Consider the following 20,993-nt stretch of genomic DNA (forward strand, 5'->3'; position numbering starts at 1 on the left):
TTGATATATCAATGACAAACATGTCCAATTCAATTCCGTATTTTAACTTGATCACACATTCACATGTTTTTTTCAGGTGAGCAATTGACTTTCCTTTGCATGTGTTTATGTTGAGTTACTCCGGTTTGGCAGGATACGCTCACCTTCTTGGAACACAGGGCCGGTGGGGTAGCCTAGTGGTTAAAGCGTTCGCTCGTCACGCCGAAGACCCGGGTTCGATTCCCGACATCGGTACAATGTGTGAAGCCTATTTCTGGTGTCCTCCGCTGTGATATTGCTGGAATATTGCTAAAAGCGGCGTAAAACCATACTCACTCACTCACTCTTGGAACACCTTGTTTCATTCATGTCTGATACTGATTCATAAACACATGCTTACGATATAGTCGGAATCGTACAAAGGATTTCTGCATGATTTTGGAAAGAGGTTTGTCGATTTGCTTATCATTAATTGGATAAATTCCAATGTGAAAACTTTGAGCTTTGATGAAGGAATGGTGTATTTTATAGACTCTTTGTGAAAGGTGTTCCGCTACCAGCAGTCGTCTGTGTATATACCTTATACTACACTCCTCACACCTTTGATCTGGAAGGGCCTTGCGAACAAATAATTTGTGCAGTCACTTTGAAAGATTGTGTTACACCATAAGGAAGAAGGACATCTCCAGAATTACTGATCAGAAGTGGTAACATCATGTTTGGGGAAGATTGTTGTAATATTGGACTGCCTGAAGTTAGACTTTCAGTTAACTAATAATGAATTTAGAATACCGACGTAATAAGCGCATTGCTCGACTAGTGACTGAGTGAGTATGGTTTTACACCGCTTTTAGCAATATTCCAGCAATATCACGGCTGGGGACACCAGAAATGGGCTTCACACATTGTACCCATGTCGGGAATCGAACCCGGGTCTTTGGCGTGACGAGCGATCTCTTTAACCACTAGGCTACTCGACCGCCCCCCCCCCCCCTGCTCTAATAAGCGCCCACGGAGATATTTGCTGATATATTGGCAAGTGAACAATCCCAATTAGCACCCTTTCCGATTGATCAATGTACACAAGACTTATCTATTCGTGTAAAATACGCACTCGTGTGTTATATGCACCCTTATTTATGGGCATTTAAATTCTGGAAAATATATCTGTCGTATATAAACAGTTCAGGCTGTCAGCATAATCCACGAAATTTATCTTTCAACTCTGTTTTTTTCCCACCAAAATAATATTCTAATAAGAGCCCCCTATTTCTAATTTTGAGAGCGCCCTGGGCGCTTATTACGTCGAATACGGTAAATCAGAATGAATGTACAGCCGTGAGCCGGGTTGTTTGACACAGGTATTATGTTAGTAACATGGGCTTTAGAAATACAAGTGGAAAATAAATAAGGAAATTAATAAGGTCCCCATGCAATCAATCATTTCGAGCCAAGGTTTTCATGACAAAAATGTGTTTCAGGACCTGGTATTGTTGAAGTCTTGTGTATTGTTGAATACAAGGTGGTTGTCTTTGTTCCTTATGAAGCTGTGTGAGGTCCCAAGAAATGATTCCAAAGTGCAAAAACAATGATTCAGTCCTTTGGTTTTGAAGAAGAGAATATGAATCCTGGATTAGTGACGTATGTTGATAGGTTACTGAGGTGAGATGTATAGGACTCGCCTGTCTCACTGGCTGAAGCTTTCCCTGGATTAGTGACGTATGTGATATTGATAGGTTATTGAGATGAGATGTATAGGACTCTCCTGTATCACTGGCTGAAACTTTCCCTGGTTTTAGAATATAGATAATCCTCTCAAACATGAACTAGAACAAATCTTTTGTTTCTTTCAGGTTTTCAAGGTTGTGGCAACTTTTCGAGAAGCCCTCAGCCCATTCGCAATGTCAGCCAGTGGTATGGTACAAAAATGAGAAAAAGGAATGAAAACTCACTTTCGTCTGAAAAGAATTTTGTCCAGTTTAATATTCCCAACCCTGGAATGTTCAGTTCGGGTCAAGTTGGTGGTTCTCGAGCAGGTTCTGAACTCACTGCTGGCTCTTACCCATGTGCAGAGTGTGGCAAAGTGTTTGCCAGTACGGGAGCGCGTTGCAATCATGTGGCAGCTGTACACAATAAGAAAACCTATAACTGTGTGTGTGGGAAGTCCTATGCTTACAATACTGGCTTGTTGGCTCATAGGAAGAACTGTCCGGTTGTAGCCAATGCAGGATCTTGATCCATTTACATGTCATTTCATCTTAAGGAACATAGGTTTACGTTCTCAGTGATGTGTACAAATACATGATCAAGGTTTTGTGCCTGGTAGATCATTGAACGAACTCAGGAAATTGCTGCAATGAACATCTTCTGTTCCTAATGTCATAAATACAAATCGCTTCAACCTACAGGAACTTGTATCTGTAATTCTATTAAACATTTGTGAAGAACTGTTTTTGAGATGCTTGTGATATTTCATCTACAGGGAGGGGGCATGGAGGGCGCAGTCGTCTAAGGCGCCGCCATTCGCTGTGCAGAGTTGTATCCCTTGAGCACGCCAGACACCTATGATTGTGGGTTCAAATCCTGGTTCGCCTCAATTATGTTTCTAGGATTGTCAGCACCATACCCGTGCTCGTGGGTTTCACCGAAGTGGTAAACGTCTGAGACCTGCATCACTTCAGGCTTTCCTCCCACATTAAGCTGACACGCCGTGACATAACTGGAATACTGTTAAAAGCCGTGTTAAACCCAACTCACTCACTCACTCACTCACTCATTTACAGGGAGGTGTTCAATATGTGATATTCTGGAAAGCCAAACGTAAGGCCATTAAGTCTTTCAAAGGCATTTAGAAGTGATCCACATAAGGAAGAGAAATTATGGATGTCAACTTCTTTATTAAGAGGAACACAATGTTTCAGGGTATATACTTACTCCTTCATCAGGTGAATGATGAATGAGTAAGTATGTACTCCAAAATGTTGTGTTCATAATAAAGAAGTTGACATCCATAAACTCTCTTCCTTCTAAGGCCATTAAATATTGATTATTAGATTTATCCCCAGCCACCACACAACACCGCTCCTCCCCTCATGCTATTGTACACAAGTAGCTACAGGTGAAGAAATTTGCCGTTCACTTGTTTCTTTTCTTGATGAAATAAATGTCTGCCCAGAGAGCGGAACGTTGGTGGTTCGATCCCCGTCTGCGTCATACCAAAAGACATTAAATGATGGTACTTGTTGTTACCCTGCCTGGTGTTCGTCATTAAATTGATAAAACTAGGACAGATGAGTGAGTGAGTATGTTTTTACGCCGCTTTTAGCAATATTCCAGCAATATCACGGCGTGGGACCCCAGAAATGGGCTTCACACATTGTACACGGGTCTTTGGCTGACGAGCGAACGCTTTAACCACTAGGCTCCCCGACCGCCCCCTAGGACGTATGAGCTTTTTTTTTGGACTACTGATATGATCTCCTACAGAGTGTTTGTGAGATATTTACATAGCGAGTATCAAAATGTGAGTAAAAGATATGATTGTTTATCAGACAGATGTTCACGATAATTATCATTTCAAAACAATTGGCGGCACGGGTGGCCTATTTGTCTAAGGCGCCACAATTTCCATGTGCAGAGTTACATCCCTTGGGCACGCCAGAAACCAAAGATCTTGCGTTATAATCCAGGTTGCACCGATTATGTTTCTAGGTTTGTCAGCACCATAACCTTGCTCATGGGTATTTACCGAAGAGGTAAACGTTTTGAGACGTGCATCACTTCGGGCTTTCCTCCAACATTAAGCTGACACGCTGTGATATAACTGGGATACTGTTCAAAGCGATTTTAACTCAACCCACTCACTCTAAACAATTGTGTTGCAATGATGGCTCTGGTGATAGTACTTCCCATTGTTGAGACTTTCTGGGGTCAAGCCTTCATTCCATCGATGTCAATACTGTGTTCTGAATTAAAAAATGCTTTTTGTATTTTATTGAAAAGTACTGTTGCATTGGAAATTATGACCAACCTTGTAAAATACTTTAATAAGGAGTACTAGTATGTGCTTGTTTCTTCATAGGGTGGTTTGACCAAACATATGTAGTTATGAAGGTTGTAGATCACTTTCCCTGAATTACGTTTTCCAAATAAAGATGTAATGAATACATGCTCAGTTTGCTTTTTGTACTATATTGTAACTGCTTCAGAAGGAGGTGTTTTACGACAAAATGCACCACATTCAAATATAGATTATGCACTTTTCTATCTTCATCCATTGTAAATCTTTATTTTACTGTCATGTTTTTGCTTGTGATCATGTCAAGGTACTTCATGTGACAACGTGTGAAGTGTATTTCAGGTGTCCCCCGTCGTGATATTGCTGGAATATTACTAAAAGTGGTGTAAAACCATACTCACTCACTCAGGTGAAAACACAACACTCTATGCCGAAAACATTTGCATTTAAGAGTCCAACCTTGGATCTTAGCATCATTTTCAGTAGGTTATTGTCAATAATTCCCTGGACTATTAACATAGCTCACTAGATTCTGGCTTTGTTGCCATCGTCTCAGACTGATGCAGCAGCACCATCTGTTGTGTCAGGGACGATGGGCAACTGATCTTTCCTCCTTCAGTGTTAAATGACATGTTGAGGTTGATATTTGGAATGGAACACTGGCCCTACACAATCTAGAGCTTGATCCCTTGTTCCTTGCAGATCCTGACGACACAAACGATTATTTCTCACCTTCGGCCAGTCAGGGTCGTCTTCCATATCATGAAGTCGAAACTAAATCAGTGGACACAGGATTTGGACTCCAAACAGACTTTACCATGGCTAGGATCTCTCTGCCCCAAACCTTGGGTCCTTCTGTTGCCTCCAGGAGGGACAGAGCAGGAGGCAGTGGTAACTACTGGCCGTGTCCTGACTGCGGGAAGGTGTTCACCCACCCGAACACAAGGAAGCTGCACAAGGAGTCTGTGCATGAGATGGTCCGCTACTCCTGTATGTGTGGCAAGATCTACACCTTGAAGAAGACCCTACAGTCCCATCAGAAGATTTGTACAATCTTCACGGCGTATATGGGATAGACAATTTTGTGTGTGACGTATGGTTGTCTGTGGTTGGTGTATATATTCTTGTTGCAGACAAGACTTTTTTTCGGTTTCACATTCATAGGTTTCTTCAGTTTGTTTGAAGCCACAGTACAGCTATTTCACGATGATCCGTAAATAATGAAACACAGATTACACTCTGATGAGCCTGACCACGATTTTGTTGCCTCTTACATCAAGTTACGGGCTGGGCACCTATATGAACCAGGGCCCCGTTCCTCAAAGCAATCTTAGCTCTACGATGATCGTAAACCTATGTTAAAGTATGGGACTTTATGATCACCTTAGTGCTAAGATCGCTTTGAGGAACGGGGCCAAGGGCCCACTTGCACAAAGCGATCTTAGCACTAAGATGATCGTAACTCCCATACTTCAACATAGGCTTACGATAGTCTTATGAACCTGGTCCCCATGGTATGTTTCTAAAGCCCATTCATGGTGTTGCCTTTCTCATGCAGTGGAAGTTTAATCATTTATTTGGTTTTGGCAAATAATCATCTTGAGTTTCTAGATTAAGGTACAGTAAACTATGATTATAACAAACTCAAAGGGACCACTAATTGTAGTTCGTTATAACTGCAGTTTGTTTTAAGCATATATACAGCTTATGGCCAGGACCAAACAATAACTTTGTTATATCCGACAGTTCGTTATAAACATAGTTTACTGTACATCAAGTCATGTTAACCCGACAATCAGCTTTATCTGACACTATTGATGGGAACCGATTAAATCACTGCTATTTAGACCCGTTAATCCGACAGTCTCGCACTCCGACTCCAACACACCAAATTTGCAACGAATTACCGAAATCACTCATTAATAAGTCTCGTTAATCCGGCACAGTGATCAGTGTACTCCGTGGTCATCTGCCCGCGAGTACAAAGCCCTGTGTTTTGATGCCAGAAGAGTCAGATGGAAGCTGCATATTACAATGGCTACAGAGATAAACTTGCTCAACAATAGATAATGAATGCTTTAAATAAAGAAAACAGGATTAAACACATGCTAAGATTACCTCAATCTCATTAAAATCAGTTACAACTTCTTGCTATCGCTGAGGACATCCAATTACAGATCACGTGAGAATGACCTTTCGCGAACTTTGACTGACCAATGAAATGACTAACAGGAAGTTGACATTAGCCACTGAGAAAGCAGCTTTCTTGAGCTTTGCGGCATCAGTTTCAAACTGGTGACTTCCATTCCAGACTATGCTTTTTAAAGTATTTTGAATCAGTCATACGGTCCGTAACATTTGTTTTGTGTTTAGAGGTTGCATGTTTAAAAAACATGTTCCGCTGACAATGTAACATAACAATATGAATATATATGAATATCTATCGCGTAGTTGTCCGATTTGCAATCATGAACGTTGATACCACTAAATTTTGTTTATCCGACATATTCACATAATCCAAAATTCCTTTTCTTCGCAGCCTGTAAGAGGAGTCAAAAGTGTGTCATTTCTTCCACTTTTCCTGGTGTTGATATGCGGTCATCGGCTTGCCCCCAACTCCATACGTCCCTACGCGCACCATCCCCTTGTCCCCACCAGCAATGTCGGATTGACAGGACTTGACTGTATTTGAAAATTGGCATCATAGTTTACACCAGTGTGGAAAGTGAATTGTTTGATGCTGCAGTCACCAGTATTCCACCAATATTAAACTGTAGACCCAACCAGGGCCAAGTGAACCAGTGGTTGATAGCATGACCAACGTGAGTGGACAATGAAGACCAGCCAATCATCAGATCCCTATTTTTGTTGGCTCTTTCACCAACCCATAACGTGTCGAGGTATTGTGTGTCATGAATGGAATCTCCATTGAACATAATTATCTAACTGTGTGAAAATAATGAAGAGGCAAGTTTTAACCAAAGAAAAGAATGAGTGAGTATTGTTTTACGCCACTTTTAGCACTATTCCAGCAATATCACGGCAGGGGAGATCAGAAATTGGCTTCACACACTGTACCCATGTCGGGAATCGAACCCGGGTCTTCGGCATGACGAGCGAACGCTCTAACCACCCGACTACCCGACTGCCCCACCAAAGAAAAGATATCTGGAAGGTTCATGATTAATGCATAGTAGCAATGTGTGTTGGCAGAATGAATATTCACAAGCACAGCAACACATGGCGACAGATCATGCTTCGTAAGACCTGGTTAACTCAGCCTAATTAAACCTACACAGTAACACAGGACAGCAAGACACATGCTATCTGAACTGTGGAGACTGGAGAGACTGTTATCAGACAAGGAACATTATTCTTACTGTCCTAACCGCCAGTATTGTGAACAAACATGGCTGTCAGAGTAGAAACAGGGACAGGTCTTTCAGTGTTCATACTTAAGCAGGGGCGGTGGGATGGCTGAGTGGTTCAAGCGTTTCCTCGTCATTTCGAGGAACACCGGTTTGATTTCCCACATGGATACAAATGTGTGAAGTCCATTTCAGGTGTCCCCCATCGTGATATTGCTGGAATATTGCTGAAAGTGGCGTAAAACCTCACTCACTCACTCACTCACTCACTCACTCACTCACTCACTCACTCATGTGAAAACACAACACTCTGTGCCGAAAACATTTGCATTTAAAAGTCCGACCTTGGATATTAGCATCATTTTCAGTAGGTTAATGTTGATAATTACATGGACTATTAACATGTGAGCACACTAAAAGCGGCGTAAAACTCATAATTTAGCATGAAATCCAGGGGTCCTTGTCGTAATGTTCAAATTGATAGATTTAGGGGCTCCTGGGATTCAGCAGAAAACGTCCAGGACCACAGGACTAACCTGAGTGTCTGACTCTGCCCTCTCATTCTTTCAAAGTTTAAATTCATAAAATCCCATAAATCAGATTGTGAGTGTGAATTTGATATTTGTTTTCCAACATTATGTTCTCAGAAGCAAACCTCCTCCGTGGTGTAGTGGATAGAGCATCTTCCTGGCGAGTGGAAGGTCTTTGGTTTGATCCCCGGCCACGTCATACCCAAAATATGACATTTAGATATGGTTTTGTGCTTCTTGTTGTTACCTTTCCTTGTGCTCAGCATAAGAATCTCAAGCGAGAACTGGTCGGCACAGTCAGTGTACAGCGTGTGAGTGGGATATTCATATCAAACTTGCATGGTATCTCAGTGGGCAAGCACAGTTAAAGGGACCCGTGAAGATCCGGGGTAGAATAGGTCTTCAGCAACCCATGCTTGCCGTAAAAGGCGACAATGCTTATCGTAAGAGGCGACTGACGGGATCTGGTGGTCAGGGTCGCTGACTTGGTTGATGCATGTCATCGATCCCAATTGCATAGATCGATGCTCATGATGTCAATCAGTGGATTGTCTGGTCCAGACTCGATTATTTAGAGACTGCCGTCATATAGCTTGAATATTGCTGAGTGCGGTGTTAAACAACAAACAAACGAAAAACTATTAAAACGGCTTAAGTCCAGACTAGTACAAGCAGCCATACACATACACATTTATGCATGTTGCGATGTAAGTGAAATAATCTTTGAGTTCAACATTAAGCCCCATTTCACCTTACCCTCGGGGAGCAAAAGACTTTGAATAAGGGACTGGTGGAATCTGCTTGTTTTTGTTTTGGGGACAGTCTGTGTCCTCAAGGTAAATGTTTATATGCAAGGAACAAGACAAGGCTTTTGTTATTAAGTATTTCGTTTGTAATTTGTTCATCATAGTAGTTGCAAAGATCAGATCAAGTGCCAGTAATTTGTTTGTGTTATTTTAGTCACTGTACTTCTATAAGAGCAGATGTGTGCTCCTGACATGGAGACTGTTTCTGTGATCTGGAATAAAGACGCTGACTGGGGATCTTCTCTTGTGTTTTAACTCTACTCAGTGGCGTTAGTGAAGGTCGCCTCGGTATGGAGGGTGTCAAACATGAACCTATCCCAACAAGTGTCAGAAGGTCTGAGTATGTGGACAATGTGATTAACAGTTGAAGAACATGTTGTTTATGCCTCTGTCACACTGACTGGGTGCTTTTATGAAACTCTAAAAATTGGCAACAACTATTAAAAATATTGATAAATATAAGATTTATGGTGATGGAAAAAAGTTACCCAGAACACACACCTGGACGCGACCAGTGGTGTAGCGCATGCAAGTGCATTGGTAGCCTAGTTTTTAAAGCAATCGCTCGTCACGTCAAAGACCCGGGTTTCATTTCCCCACATGGGTACAATGTGTGAAGCCCATTTCTGATGTCCCCAGGGGCAGTCGTGTAGCCTAGTGGTTCAAGCGTTCGCTCGTCATACCGAAGACCCGGGTTCAATTCCCGACTTAGGTACATTGTGTTAAGCCCATTTCTGGTGTCCCCCGCCATGATATTGCTGGAATATTGCCCAAAGCGACTTAAAACCATACTCACTCACTCACTCTGAGGTCCCAGCCGTGATATTGCTGAAATATTGCTAAAAGTGGTGTAAAACCATACTCACTCACTCTGAGGTCCCTGCCGTGATATTGCTGAAATATTGCTAAAAGCGGCTTAAAACCATACTCACTCACTCTGAGGTCCCAGCCGTGATATTGCTGAAATATTGCTAAAAGCGGTGTAAAACCATACTCACTCACATCACCCCTGAGTTTAAAATTTGACTTTTGCCCAGGTGAAACACGTCCGTGTTTGCTGGTAGATTTGACTGATTTTCACTGCGCTTGAACGTACAGCCACCATTATTCCCTTGATTGGTCCCGCAAAACTACATTGACTGTTTTGTTTGCTTTCAGATTATGGAATCACTGACCCGTTTAGGCATCATGTGGTTGACAATTCTTTAATGCAAGGCAACTTGGATTTAGATGCACTTTCTGGCGTCTCCAACACTGATGTTGAAGGCAGTCCGTTTAAGCGGAAGGGTCCCTTCCCATGTCTTGTTTGTGGCAAAGTGTTCTTGGACTCTACGTCCCGACAGAACCATAAAGAGGCCGAACATGATAAGCGTACATATGCATGTGTTTGTGGGAAGGAGTACAAGTATAGGACAGGCCTACGACGCCATAAGGAACACTGTCCTCTTGTAGGACCCAAGTCTTGATTCAAGGTAGTAAGGCACTGCCTACATGTAGAAGCCAAGCCATGTCTCAGATAGTCAGAGGCCCGTGAAGATCCGGGGTAGAATAGGTCCTCAGCAACCCATGCTTGCTGTAAATGGCGACTATGTTTGTCGTAAGAGGCGACTAACTGGATCGGGTGGTCAGGCTCGCTGACTTGGTTGATACATATCATTGTATCCCAGTTGTGTAGATCGATGCTCATGATGTCAATCACTGGATTGTCTGGTCCAGACTCGATTATTTACATACTGCCGTCATAGAGCTGTAATATTGCTGAGTGCGGCGTTAAACAACAAACAAACAAATCAGATAGTCGGACACCTTTGTGAAGTGACAAAGTGAATGAATTAGTTTTTTTTCTAGTTTACTTAAAACACTAATTTTGGTTAAAAAACCCTGTGGACATGTAGCATAACTAACTCCTAGCATCAATAGTGTCAATACAATTGTTGGACAAGTGTCAACAGATAGGTGTACTGCTATCTTCCTCAGCTTTGTACCCTTGCTGCTGGGTTCCTCTGCTTACAGTCTCTCATCACATAGGAGGGGCGGTCAGGTAGCCTAGTGGTTAAAGCGTTCGCTCGTTAGCCGAAGACCCTGGTTCGATTCCTGACATGGGTACAATGTGTGAAGCCCATTTCTGGTGTCCCCCGCCTTGATATTGCTGGAATATTGCTAAAAGCGGCGTAAAACCTTACTCACTCACTCACTCCTCACCTAGGGCTTTCCTTCCACACTGAGTTGGCTCACAGCGATATGACTTTCATCCTGTTCAGTTTCCCGTGACCTTGACCTTGACCTTAATCCCCATTTCACCTCACCTATCATGGTAAGGTGGCACAGCTGTTTTTGATGCCGCCGTTTGCTATGCAGAGATGCAGGCCAGAGACCTATGATTGGGGGTCGAATCCAAAATTTGCTCTGGTTATATTCTTGGTTTGTCAGCTCCAGACCTGAGCCCATGTATCGCACTAAAGGTGTAATCATATAAGATCTGCATAACTTCGAACTATCCTCCCACATGAAACTGACGTGCAGTAATATGACTGAAATAATTCTTGAAGCAGCATTAAACCCAAGTACCTCTCTCACTCCAGCCTTAGATTACACACATACACACCGACTGACTGAGACTAGAATGAACTTTTTGTTACTTTCAGGTATACAAAGCTCAGCAAGTTTCAGTCAATCATCAACTTACCCAGGCTTGATAATCGGACAGACCACAGACATGGCGCATCCATTTGGGCACATGTACTCAAACACTTTGGACATGTGCTTCAAACTGGGCACCAACTTGGTGCCCGTCCAAAGACCAGACGGCACGACGTGCCCTGACTGTGGCCGTGAGTTTACGACTCACACCTCCATGATGGACCACAAGGCAGCCATCCATGACAAGGTGGCCTATGTCTGTCTGTGCGGCAACACCTACAAGTATCGGCCGGGGCTGCTCAGACACAAACGCTCATGTCTTGTGGTCAAGACTCATTTGATGGACACTTTGACCTGACCCAGACAATAAAACATCCTATACAAGATGTCAGTGTTTCCTGCAGATATCGTTCCAGACAAAAAAACATCCTATACGAGATGTCAGTGCTTCCTGCAAATATCCTTCCTATATTACATCATTGCCATAAATCCATTGGCTGTCATCAAACAATAAAATCTTCAGATTTTCAACAGGAGTCCCCTTTGCTGTCAACTATCCATAAACAGTTGTTCAAGAAATAGTATCTTGCTGTACAAAGGCTCATTCGCATACAGGACACCTGACTTTTTCCCATGTGTGCTTGCAACAACAGTTTTATGGAGCACATTATTGGTAGTTTGGCACACTGTTTTAATCTTTACTAGTTACTGGTAGTGTCTGATGTACGACTAAGTACTTCTGGGATCTGATCATGTAAGTAGTCAGAAGGTGCATACTATGTTAGATATCAGGGTTTGAAAAAAGTCTAAAAAGTCATGAATACGAACATTAATGCAAATTGGTACGAGCCCGAGTGAGTTGGTATAATGCAGGGGTCCGGAAAATTTAAAATCCCAATCGGACATTTACATTTATGCCACGCCCCCTTCAAACAGCGTGTTTTAGTACGACTTTTTACACACAAATTACAAGTTGTTACGTATTCATAATATGATGAATTATGAATTGTTTCAATTTAAATTGTTTAATTCACCGGACAATTAATAACAAATAATATCATTTTAGATATATATGGAAAACATACGTTTGTTTCTGTTATAATAACGATCTGTCAACGTTGTGAACGGTCTAATTAATATTCATGAGTCTGCTCAAGTGTACGCGTTGTAACATTTGGATCGAGACTATTATCCCATATTTGGTTATCACGTGACCTCACGGGAAAAGTTGTTTTTTTTAAACTAAAGATTATTTAAAAACAAGACAGATAATATAATCCTAAATCCTAAACTATCGTTGATAGCAGTAGTTATTTGAATACTTTTTCATCTGTACTTAATTATTGACCATAAAGAAATTTGATATCGATCGTCCGAGAAAGCAAAATGGCGGTCAATCAAGATTCAATATACGACTAGCTACTGAAAACAATAAAATCTGCAAATCCTCGTTGTATGTCAACCAAGTGAAAGTCGTTAGCCACGACTTACAAAATGATCATTCAGACTTTGAGTGTTTGGCAGATCCGCTCGACTGATCAGCATCGGTCGACTGGCTGTCGTCACGCTTTCGCTTCTTGACTGAGGTTACGTATCGTAGCATTGTGAGGATAATGAGGTACATCGATGATGCAAGGTATTTATGTACAGTTGTAAACACATTTTACTCAAATCAACAAGAAGTTCTCAGTAATAAATCCTCGATTAATCAGTGTCAACCCAGTTTATTGCCTATTACAGTGATTGACCGATTGGACTATCATTCTAGGTACGATGTATTTACAGCAATCAAAACAAACAAAGCTTGTCAGTTTAGATAATCTTCATTGTGTTACAACTGCAGACAGAAATTGTCCGGTCAAAATTTAAGAATGTCCGGACAGAAAAATTTAAATGTCCGGTAAGCTATATTTTAGACCGGACATTTGAGATTCCCAATCGGACATGTCCGGCGCATATGACGGTTTCCGGACCCCTGGTATAATGTGATGTGAGTTGAAATGGGGTTTAACGTTGCGTCCAAGATCATTGCACTTATATAGCGACGTGCATGCACGTGTGTGTGTGTGTGGCTGCTTGTACTTGTGCTAGCTCACTGGGATACCATGCTGCAGTTTAACATAAATACCCCACTCAGACACAGTATACTGACTCTGAGCCGACCAGTCCTTGTTTTAGCCCCTTAATGCCGAGCGCCAGACAGGGTAACAACAAGTACCATCTTTTAACGTCTTTAGGTATGACGCGGCCGGGGATCGAACCCCAGATCTTCCGCTCTCCGGGCGGACGCTGTACCACTAGACCACGGAGGCCGTCTAGTATAATGTAAGAGGTATCCTGATTGCTCGTACAATTCCGGACTTTTTAGTAATTATCGGCTTGTAATGGTCGAGTTGCATCCATGACAAACATTGACAAAGTCCCAGGATCTATTGATGTTGAATTAGTTTAAACCAAGCAGAGTGGCATTGTTAAGTAGTCCTGATAAGAATTCAATTGGGGCGAAACCATTTGAAATATTTGGAGTTAATTTTGTTCATGTTATCTTTGAGGGAATTTTAGGTCAAAATCGGTTGCCACTACTTCTCACTTTTGGTAAGAGCTAGCCAAACATCGGTGTTAAGGCTGTGACTCTGGTGATTATGTGCCATCATACCGAACAATGTGGGATGTTGGTCATGCTATCAGCCACTGGTTTGCCTGGCCCAGACTCATGTGTTTATTGGCCATTGATAGACCTGGAATATTGCCACATGTAGTGTAAAGAAAGAATCAATAAAAAAAGGCTTAGCTGTGTTTGTAATTCCCAATTTTGACTTGTACCATCTGTTCCTGTGTTTCTTCAGGTGAACTATTGACGTGCCTTTGCATGTGTTTGTGAAGGATGCCACCGTTGGGGCAGGATTCGCTTGCTATTTTCATGAACACCTGGTGTCATCACTATTTAACAGTGATTCACATGATCATGACATGAGCCCATTTCTGGTTTCCCCTGCCGTGATATTGCTGGAATATTGCTAAAAGCGGCGTAAAACCATACTCACTCACTCATGATAGAGTCGGAATTGTAGAATCTATCCTGCATTTCGCAGAGATTTCTTATGAATAAGGAAAGAGTTTTGTCACTTTTATTTATTGCCATCAGTTTTGGGCTGGAGTTAATGTCACTTGCACCCTAGAGCAAATACCAGCGTGGAAGAATTAGCAATAATATACCTGTCACTTGGTTATAAATTGAGTACAGGATGTTAATTCTACCTTGAATTTGGAAATGTTTTAATTCTGATTGGCCAATCGATCCGGGGTAGAATAGGTCTTCAGCAACCCATGCTTGCCATAAAAGGCGACTATGCTTGTCATTAAAGGCGACTAACGGGATCGGGTGGTCAGGCTCGCTGACTTGGTTGATGCATGTCATCGATCCCAATTGTGTGGATCGATGCTCAGGATATCAATCACCGGATTGCCAGGCCAGACTTGATTATTTACAGACCGCCGTCATATAGCTGGAATATTGCTAAGAACGGTGTTAAACAACAAAACCAACAACCAACAGTTTGGCCAATCAGAGGTTTCAAATCAGAATAACCACCTCTGGTTGAAACAGGGAGTTTGACGTCCACATAATGGTGGGCGGTTAAATCTGACTAAGCTCAATTATGAAAACACAGTATGTTTATCTCCTCTAGTTACAAATTCAAATTGAGTTGGCAATTTGACTGTTTTGTTGAAATTACGTAGTTACGGATTTCAAGCTGCCAGGTATCCTGTCCTTTCTAATGGCCAGAGCTGGTCCTTGGTGGGTCATCACGTTCCAGTCTTGACTTAATGTAATCTTAATGATTCACATTGTTTCAAACAGGATTTGAACATGGTTTTCAACAGGAAGAATGGTGATCCTGCTCTTGTGTAGGATTTCCTTCTTGATCATAAATCTCAGATGGATTGTGGCCATCACACGCATGAGCTGATCGCAGTGAATGATGCTCACAGGTGCTATTGGGACATGATATATGCTACACAACTTGAATAGGGATAATCAGGTCTGCGGTCATTCGACGTAATAAGCCCCCGGGCACTCTCAAAATTAAAAATAGTGGGCTCTTATTAGAATATAATTTTGGTGAGAAAAAAAATAGAGTTGAAAGATTGTAAATTTTGTGGTTTTTGCTGACAGCCTTACATGATATAAAAGAAGAATCTGTGCATTTTATACACGAAAGATATATTTTTGAGAATTTAATTGCCCATAATTAAGGGTGCATATAACACACGAGTGCTTATTATACACGAATAAATAAGTCTTGTGTGCATTGATCAATTGGAAAGGGTGCTAATTGGGATTGTTCACTTGCCAATATATTAGCAAATATCGCCATGGGCGCTTATTAGAGCGGAGCGCCTATTACGTCGAATACAGTACATACGTAGTGTCTCGAAGGCCATACCTGGTCAGATGTTATATTTTATTGTTTGTGTACGTGTTTTAGTATGAAGTGTATATAACATATGACGCTATAATAAACATTCTCTCTCTAATGGCTCGTCACGATATGGCTGAAATATTGCCGATGTGACGTAAAGCACTCACTCTCTCTAATGAAAAGTGGATTAGTATGCATGCATGCTGTGTTATTTTGAAGTGTGAGTCACATGACTGTGTTTAGAGTCACATAATATAAATACTGGCAAAATGTCTTCAGGAATCTGTCTGCAGATAGTGCCACTCACCCAAGTTTGTGTACATAACATTAGAAAGATCATGTGAGGCCTTTGAGATCGCTGATTTCATTAAAGATGGCTTGTAATCAATGATTGTTAAAAAATATCAAACATGTATTGACTACTATTGAAAATGCTGACATGCGAGTAAATACGCTGTAGGTCAAACATTGGGGTAACTGTACAGGATACACACAATCAAATGTTTTCCCACAGACTTCTATAGTAACGTTATATATGTTATAAAAATAACTAAGCATTCAACAGCTATTACCTGTACGTGTGTGCACAGTTTGGCCTTAGAGCAGCAATAAAAACATAAAAAAAGAGTAGCTTAGCCAGCTCTTTTTCCGAGTACAGGAAGCTGAACACACCACCCCCAGTTCGGCACCAAATGTCACCTACTTGAAAATAGCTTGAAAATTCAGCTAAAGTCGTCATGTTAAAAAGGCAGTACTAAATATAGAAACACATGGTCAGTTTTAATAACTGAATGGATGTACATTTAAGAGACATACAAATCTTACACAATATCCTCCAATCACAGCCTGCAGATATCTCTTGATCTGCATTGAAGGTTCCCTATGAAAACTGCACTGTCCCAACTGGTTCTGATTTGGTGTAGTAGAACCTAAAATAACATTCAGTGTTACAGGAAAAGTGTGCAACAATACTTTTGATCTGTCTTCAGTCTTGATAAAGGGCGTTTCACCTTGAGTCAGTTTGTCTGTTTTCTTTTCCTTGAGATTGATAATACTCTTTCAGTTTTTAATTATTTTGTGTGTGCAAAGGTCCATTTATCATGGTTTCATATACTGAACAAAACAAGTTCAGGAACATTGATATTTTTTGGGATTTTTTTTATGAAATTGTGTGCTGTCTTCACAAGAAAAAGAAATTCCAAATAATATTCATGATCCCTAACTTTATTTGTTTAGTATATACCATATTCGACGTAATAAGTGCCCCACTCTAACAAGCGCCCACGGCGATATTTGCTGATATATTGGCTTGTGAGCAATCCCAAGTAGCACCCCTTCCGATTGATCCATGTAAACAAGACTTATTTATTCGTGTATAATACGCACTCATGTGTTATATGCACCCTTAATTACGGGCAATTAAATTTTGAAAAATATATGTGTATAATACGCACAGACTTTTCTTTTGTATCATTTCTGGCTGTCAGCATAAACCACGAAATTTACGATCTTTCAACCCTTTCACCAAAATCATATTCTAATAAGAGCCCCCTATTTCTAATTTTGAAAGCGTCCTGGGCGCTTATTACGTTGAATACGGTAATAAACATTTTCCTTTAGAAGACGTAACCTTCAACATCAAGAACATATGTGCCACTATTATTATAACTTTGGCGCTCTCATACATGGACGTTTGCCCCCTGTATTCTTTATGTATTCAGCGAGAGACAGCTTGAAACTAGACTGAACTTTTTGTTGCTTTCAGATGACAGAGGTTCATTCGGTTTCAGTCTGTCTGTGGACGGGTCAGTGGTGAGACATGTCCGGTCAGTGGATGTAAACTATCCTGAAACAAGACCCGTAGATTTAGGCACGTACTCTACACCTCGGACTGACAGGCCAAGTGGTGTGGCGTGTCCACTTTGTGGCAAGGTGTTCTCTGCCTATGGCTCCATGCTGGATCACAAGGCAGCCATTCATGATAAAGTGTCTTACGTGTGTGTCTGTGGCAAGACATACAAGTACAAACCCGGTCTGAGAAGACACAAGCAGACTTGTCCAGTCATTAGGATGGAGAACTTGTCTTAGTGTCTGAAATTGACAAAGTCTATCTGAGAGACTGTTGTTTAAACGTCTTGCAGGCTCTTGCTTCAACAGACTTTAGGATGGAGAACTTGTCTTAGTGTCTGAAATTGACGCAGTGTGAGTGTCTGAGCAATCTCATTAAAATCAGACCTTAGTTCTCGCTACTGCTAAGCAAAGATCTGAGGACATCCCATTAGGGGTCACGTCAGAACGACCTTTCATCCGACCAATCAGTGCGTCGCTTATCAGATTATGAAAGTGACAGTCAGAATGTGATTTCTAATCATGCAATCTCGAAAACTCTAACATTGGGTATTCTGTACGATAGTTATGGGTTTAATGACTGAATCCTTACAATCTAGACCATCTATTAGCCAATCCAGAATGTTTTTTTGTTCAGGTTTCAAATTTGTAATCGAGAATTTGTCAAAATATGTCTCGAAGCGTAGTCGCCAATTTGAAATTAGTGCCGTAAAGCAGGAGAAAGCTGCCTTCTGATTGGTCATTTCATTGGTCGGTCAAAGTTCGCACAAGGTCGGTCTGACGTGACCCGTAATGGGATGTCCTCAGGTCTTTGTTTAGCGGTAGCGAGAACTAAGATCTAATTTTAATGAGATAGTGTCAGAGAGACTGTCGTAGAAATCTCAAGCAGGCTCTTGCTTCCACAGACAATCGGATACAAAGGCTGTTGTTCAGTGTCCGAGATTGACACTGTGTCGACATTTGCAGTATGCAGACTGTAAATTTGTATTTTGTAAATTTGCTGAGATAATGAAGTGTGAGAGTGTCGGAGACGACACAGACAGACTTTTGCTGTCACTGTCATGAGGTTGGAGCTGTATGCCTAATTTTGTATTCCCTGAATTGAGCACCCTGCTTCAATAATCGCCCCTTTCCAACTTCTTGACCAATCTGTAAGTATCTTCATAAGCGCCCCCTGCTAACACAGAATATTAACATGATAGTTAGGGCTCCAACAAGTACTTGAGTACATGCTAAGGGGAGGTAACTCTAATTCACATACTTTGTTTAATTTCGATACACATGTTGTATATATTGAAAGAAAGATGCCTCATTAAAAGGTTTCAATTACTTAATGTTTTCCCGGATTGAGACTTTGTCATCTTTGTGTAAATGTGAGTGTCAGAGTGACTGTTGTAGACAATTCAAGCAGACTTTCACTTTCACTGTCATTAGAATGGAGTGCACCTCAGTCTAAATATCAGATTTGTGGTTTCTTTGTTTCTTTGTTGTTTTGACGCCGCACTCAGCAATATTACAGCTATATGACGGCGGTCTGTAAATAATGAAGTCTAGACTAGACAATCCAGTGATTCACATCATGAACATTGATCCATGCAATTGGGATCGATGAAATGCATCAACCAAGATTGGGAGGTCAGACTCACTGACTTGGTTGATGCCTGTCATCATATCCCAGTTGTGTAGATTGATGCTCATGATGTCAATAACTGGATTGTCTGGTCAAGACTCGATTATTTTCAGACTGCCATCATATAGGTGGAATATTGCTAAGTGCGGCGTTAAACATCAAACAAACGTAACAGAAATGTTCCCCAGATGAAATCAGTACAGAAATGTACCTCTTAACATGCTTAAACTGACTTCCACACAGCTATGGAACAGTTCGATGAGTCCATAAAACAGGTTTCGATTTTACTTGTAATACACTTAAATAGCTTGTTGTCAGAGAAAATGACACCTGCATTGCTATCTATTGCAGATAGAATGTATGACTTCCGCTTCAGTATGTTCAGCCATGATTGATTTTTGCAATGGTTTGGGATACAAGAGAAGTCTGCAGAGGGATCAGTTTCGCTTACTTTCTAATGGCCCCCGTGCTATTTCTTTGCTCCGATACTGGCTAGGGTACATTCTGTATACCGGTACACAAAAGGCAGCTGTAGTACCCTACTGTATATTACCGTAGATAAGCCAAATTTTGAGGCCTATGAAAAGATTCTGTTGAAAGGGGTGAGCTTATGTATGGGTTACACTTTCATCAAACTCTTTTTCTGTCAGTAAAAAACCTACATTGTATCGCTTCAGGTGAATGAACAATGCTATAACAAACTTTGTCAATGAAAATGTGAAATTTGTGATTAAATATGACTAGACTTGATGATTTACCATTTCGATTGTATTTCTTGTTATGCTAGGCATTGTTTTATATGCAGGCATAAAGATTACCGTGTGTATTTATTGTCTCGTAAACTAAGCCAGAAATAGCAATCAGCTGTACACACATTTTCTCCCAATCTACTGGTGTTTATGTAAAACATACCCAATAATATAACGGAAAAGAATTTTCATGCAGTGATAAAAAAAAATAGTATCTTAAATTACTATTTACTACGAATAATATATTCTGATATCGGGTTATTTTAATTGCAGGTAATAGTATATATCTTCAAAATGATGATAAGGATTACCGTATTCGACGTAATAAGCGCCCAGGGTGCTCTCAAAATTAGAAATAGGGGGCTCTTATTAAAATATTATTTTGGTGGGGGAAAAAACAGAGTTGAAAGATAAATTTCGTGTTTATGTATGACAGATATATTTTTCCAGAATTACATTCCCCATAATATAACACACGAGTGCGTATCACACGCGAATAAATAAGTCTTGTGAACATTGATCAATCGGATGGGGTGCTAATTGGGATTGTTCACTAGCCAATATATTCGCAAATATCGGCGTGGGCGCTTATTTGAGCGGGGCACTTAATACGTCGAAAACGGTAACTTGCGTTAGTCAATACTGACTTGTTGATATTCTATTTCCAGAGACAGATCATGACGAGATGTAGTTTTAGGTTGGGGGCCGGCTTATCTGCCGCACATACCAGTTTGATACCGATTTCAAGGACCAAGTTAATACCTTGGCTGATCTATGACATCGGCTTATCTACGGTCATAAGGTATACAACATAGAACCTTCAGCTACATGTCTAGTATCCTTATCTGATAGCAGATTGTTATTGAGAGAAAATCTTGGTCAAACCCCTTTGGAAATGAGTGAGTGAGCATGTTTTTACTCCGCTTTTAGCAATATTCCAGCAATATCACGGCAGGGGACACCAGAAATGGGCTTCACACATTGTACCCATGTCAGGAATC

At 41.0% G+C, this 20,993-nt stretch overlaps 1 protein-coding gene across 2 annotated transcripts in view; it reads left to right on the top strand.

The window, feature by feature from the left end:
• Window positions 1-12,122, top strand: part of LOC139447464 (zinc finger protein 526-like) — a 39,523-nt gene extending 27,401 nt beyond the window's left edge. Inside the window, exon 2 of one of the 2 annotated variants that reach the window (XM_071228850.1) lies at window positions 11,347-12,122. In XM_071228850.1, coding sequence (XP_071084951.1) covers window positions 11,347-11,699 — 353 coding nt within the window. In that variant the 3' untranslated portion in view covers window positions 11,700-12,122. Of the gene's footprint in view, window positions 1-1,832; window positions 2,465-11,346 lie in introns of those variants that run through there. The other variant, XM_071228847.1, reaches the window with a different exon arrangement.
• The last annotated feature ends 8,871 nt before the right edge of the window (window positions 12,123-20,993 follow it).

The sequence above is a fragment of the Haliotis cracherodii genome, unplaced genomic scaffold (genome assembly GCF_022045235.1).
Source record: "Haliotis cracherodii isolate W230 unplaced genomic scaffold, xgHalCrac1.p SCAF_7, whole genome shotgun sequence".
Lineage (NCBI taxonomy): Eukaryota > Metazoa > Mollusca > Gastropoda > Lepetellida > Haliotidae > Haliotis > Haliotis cracherodii.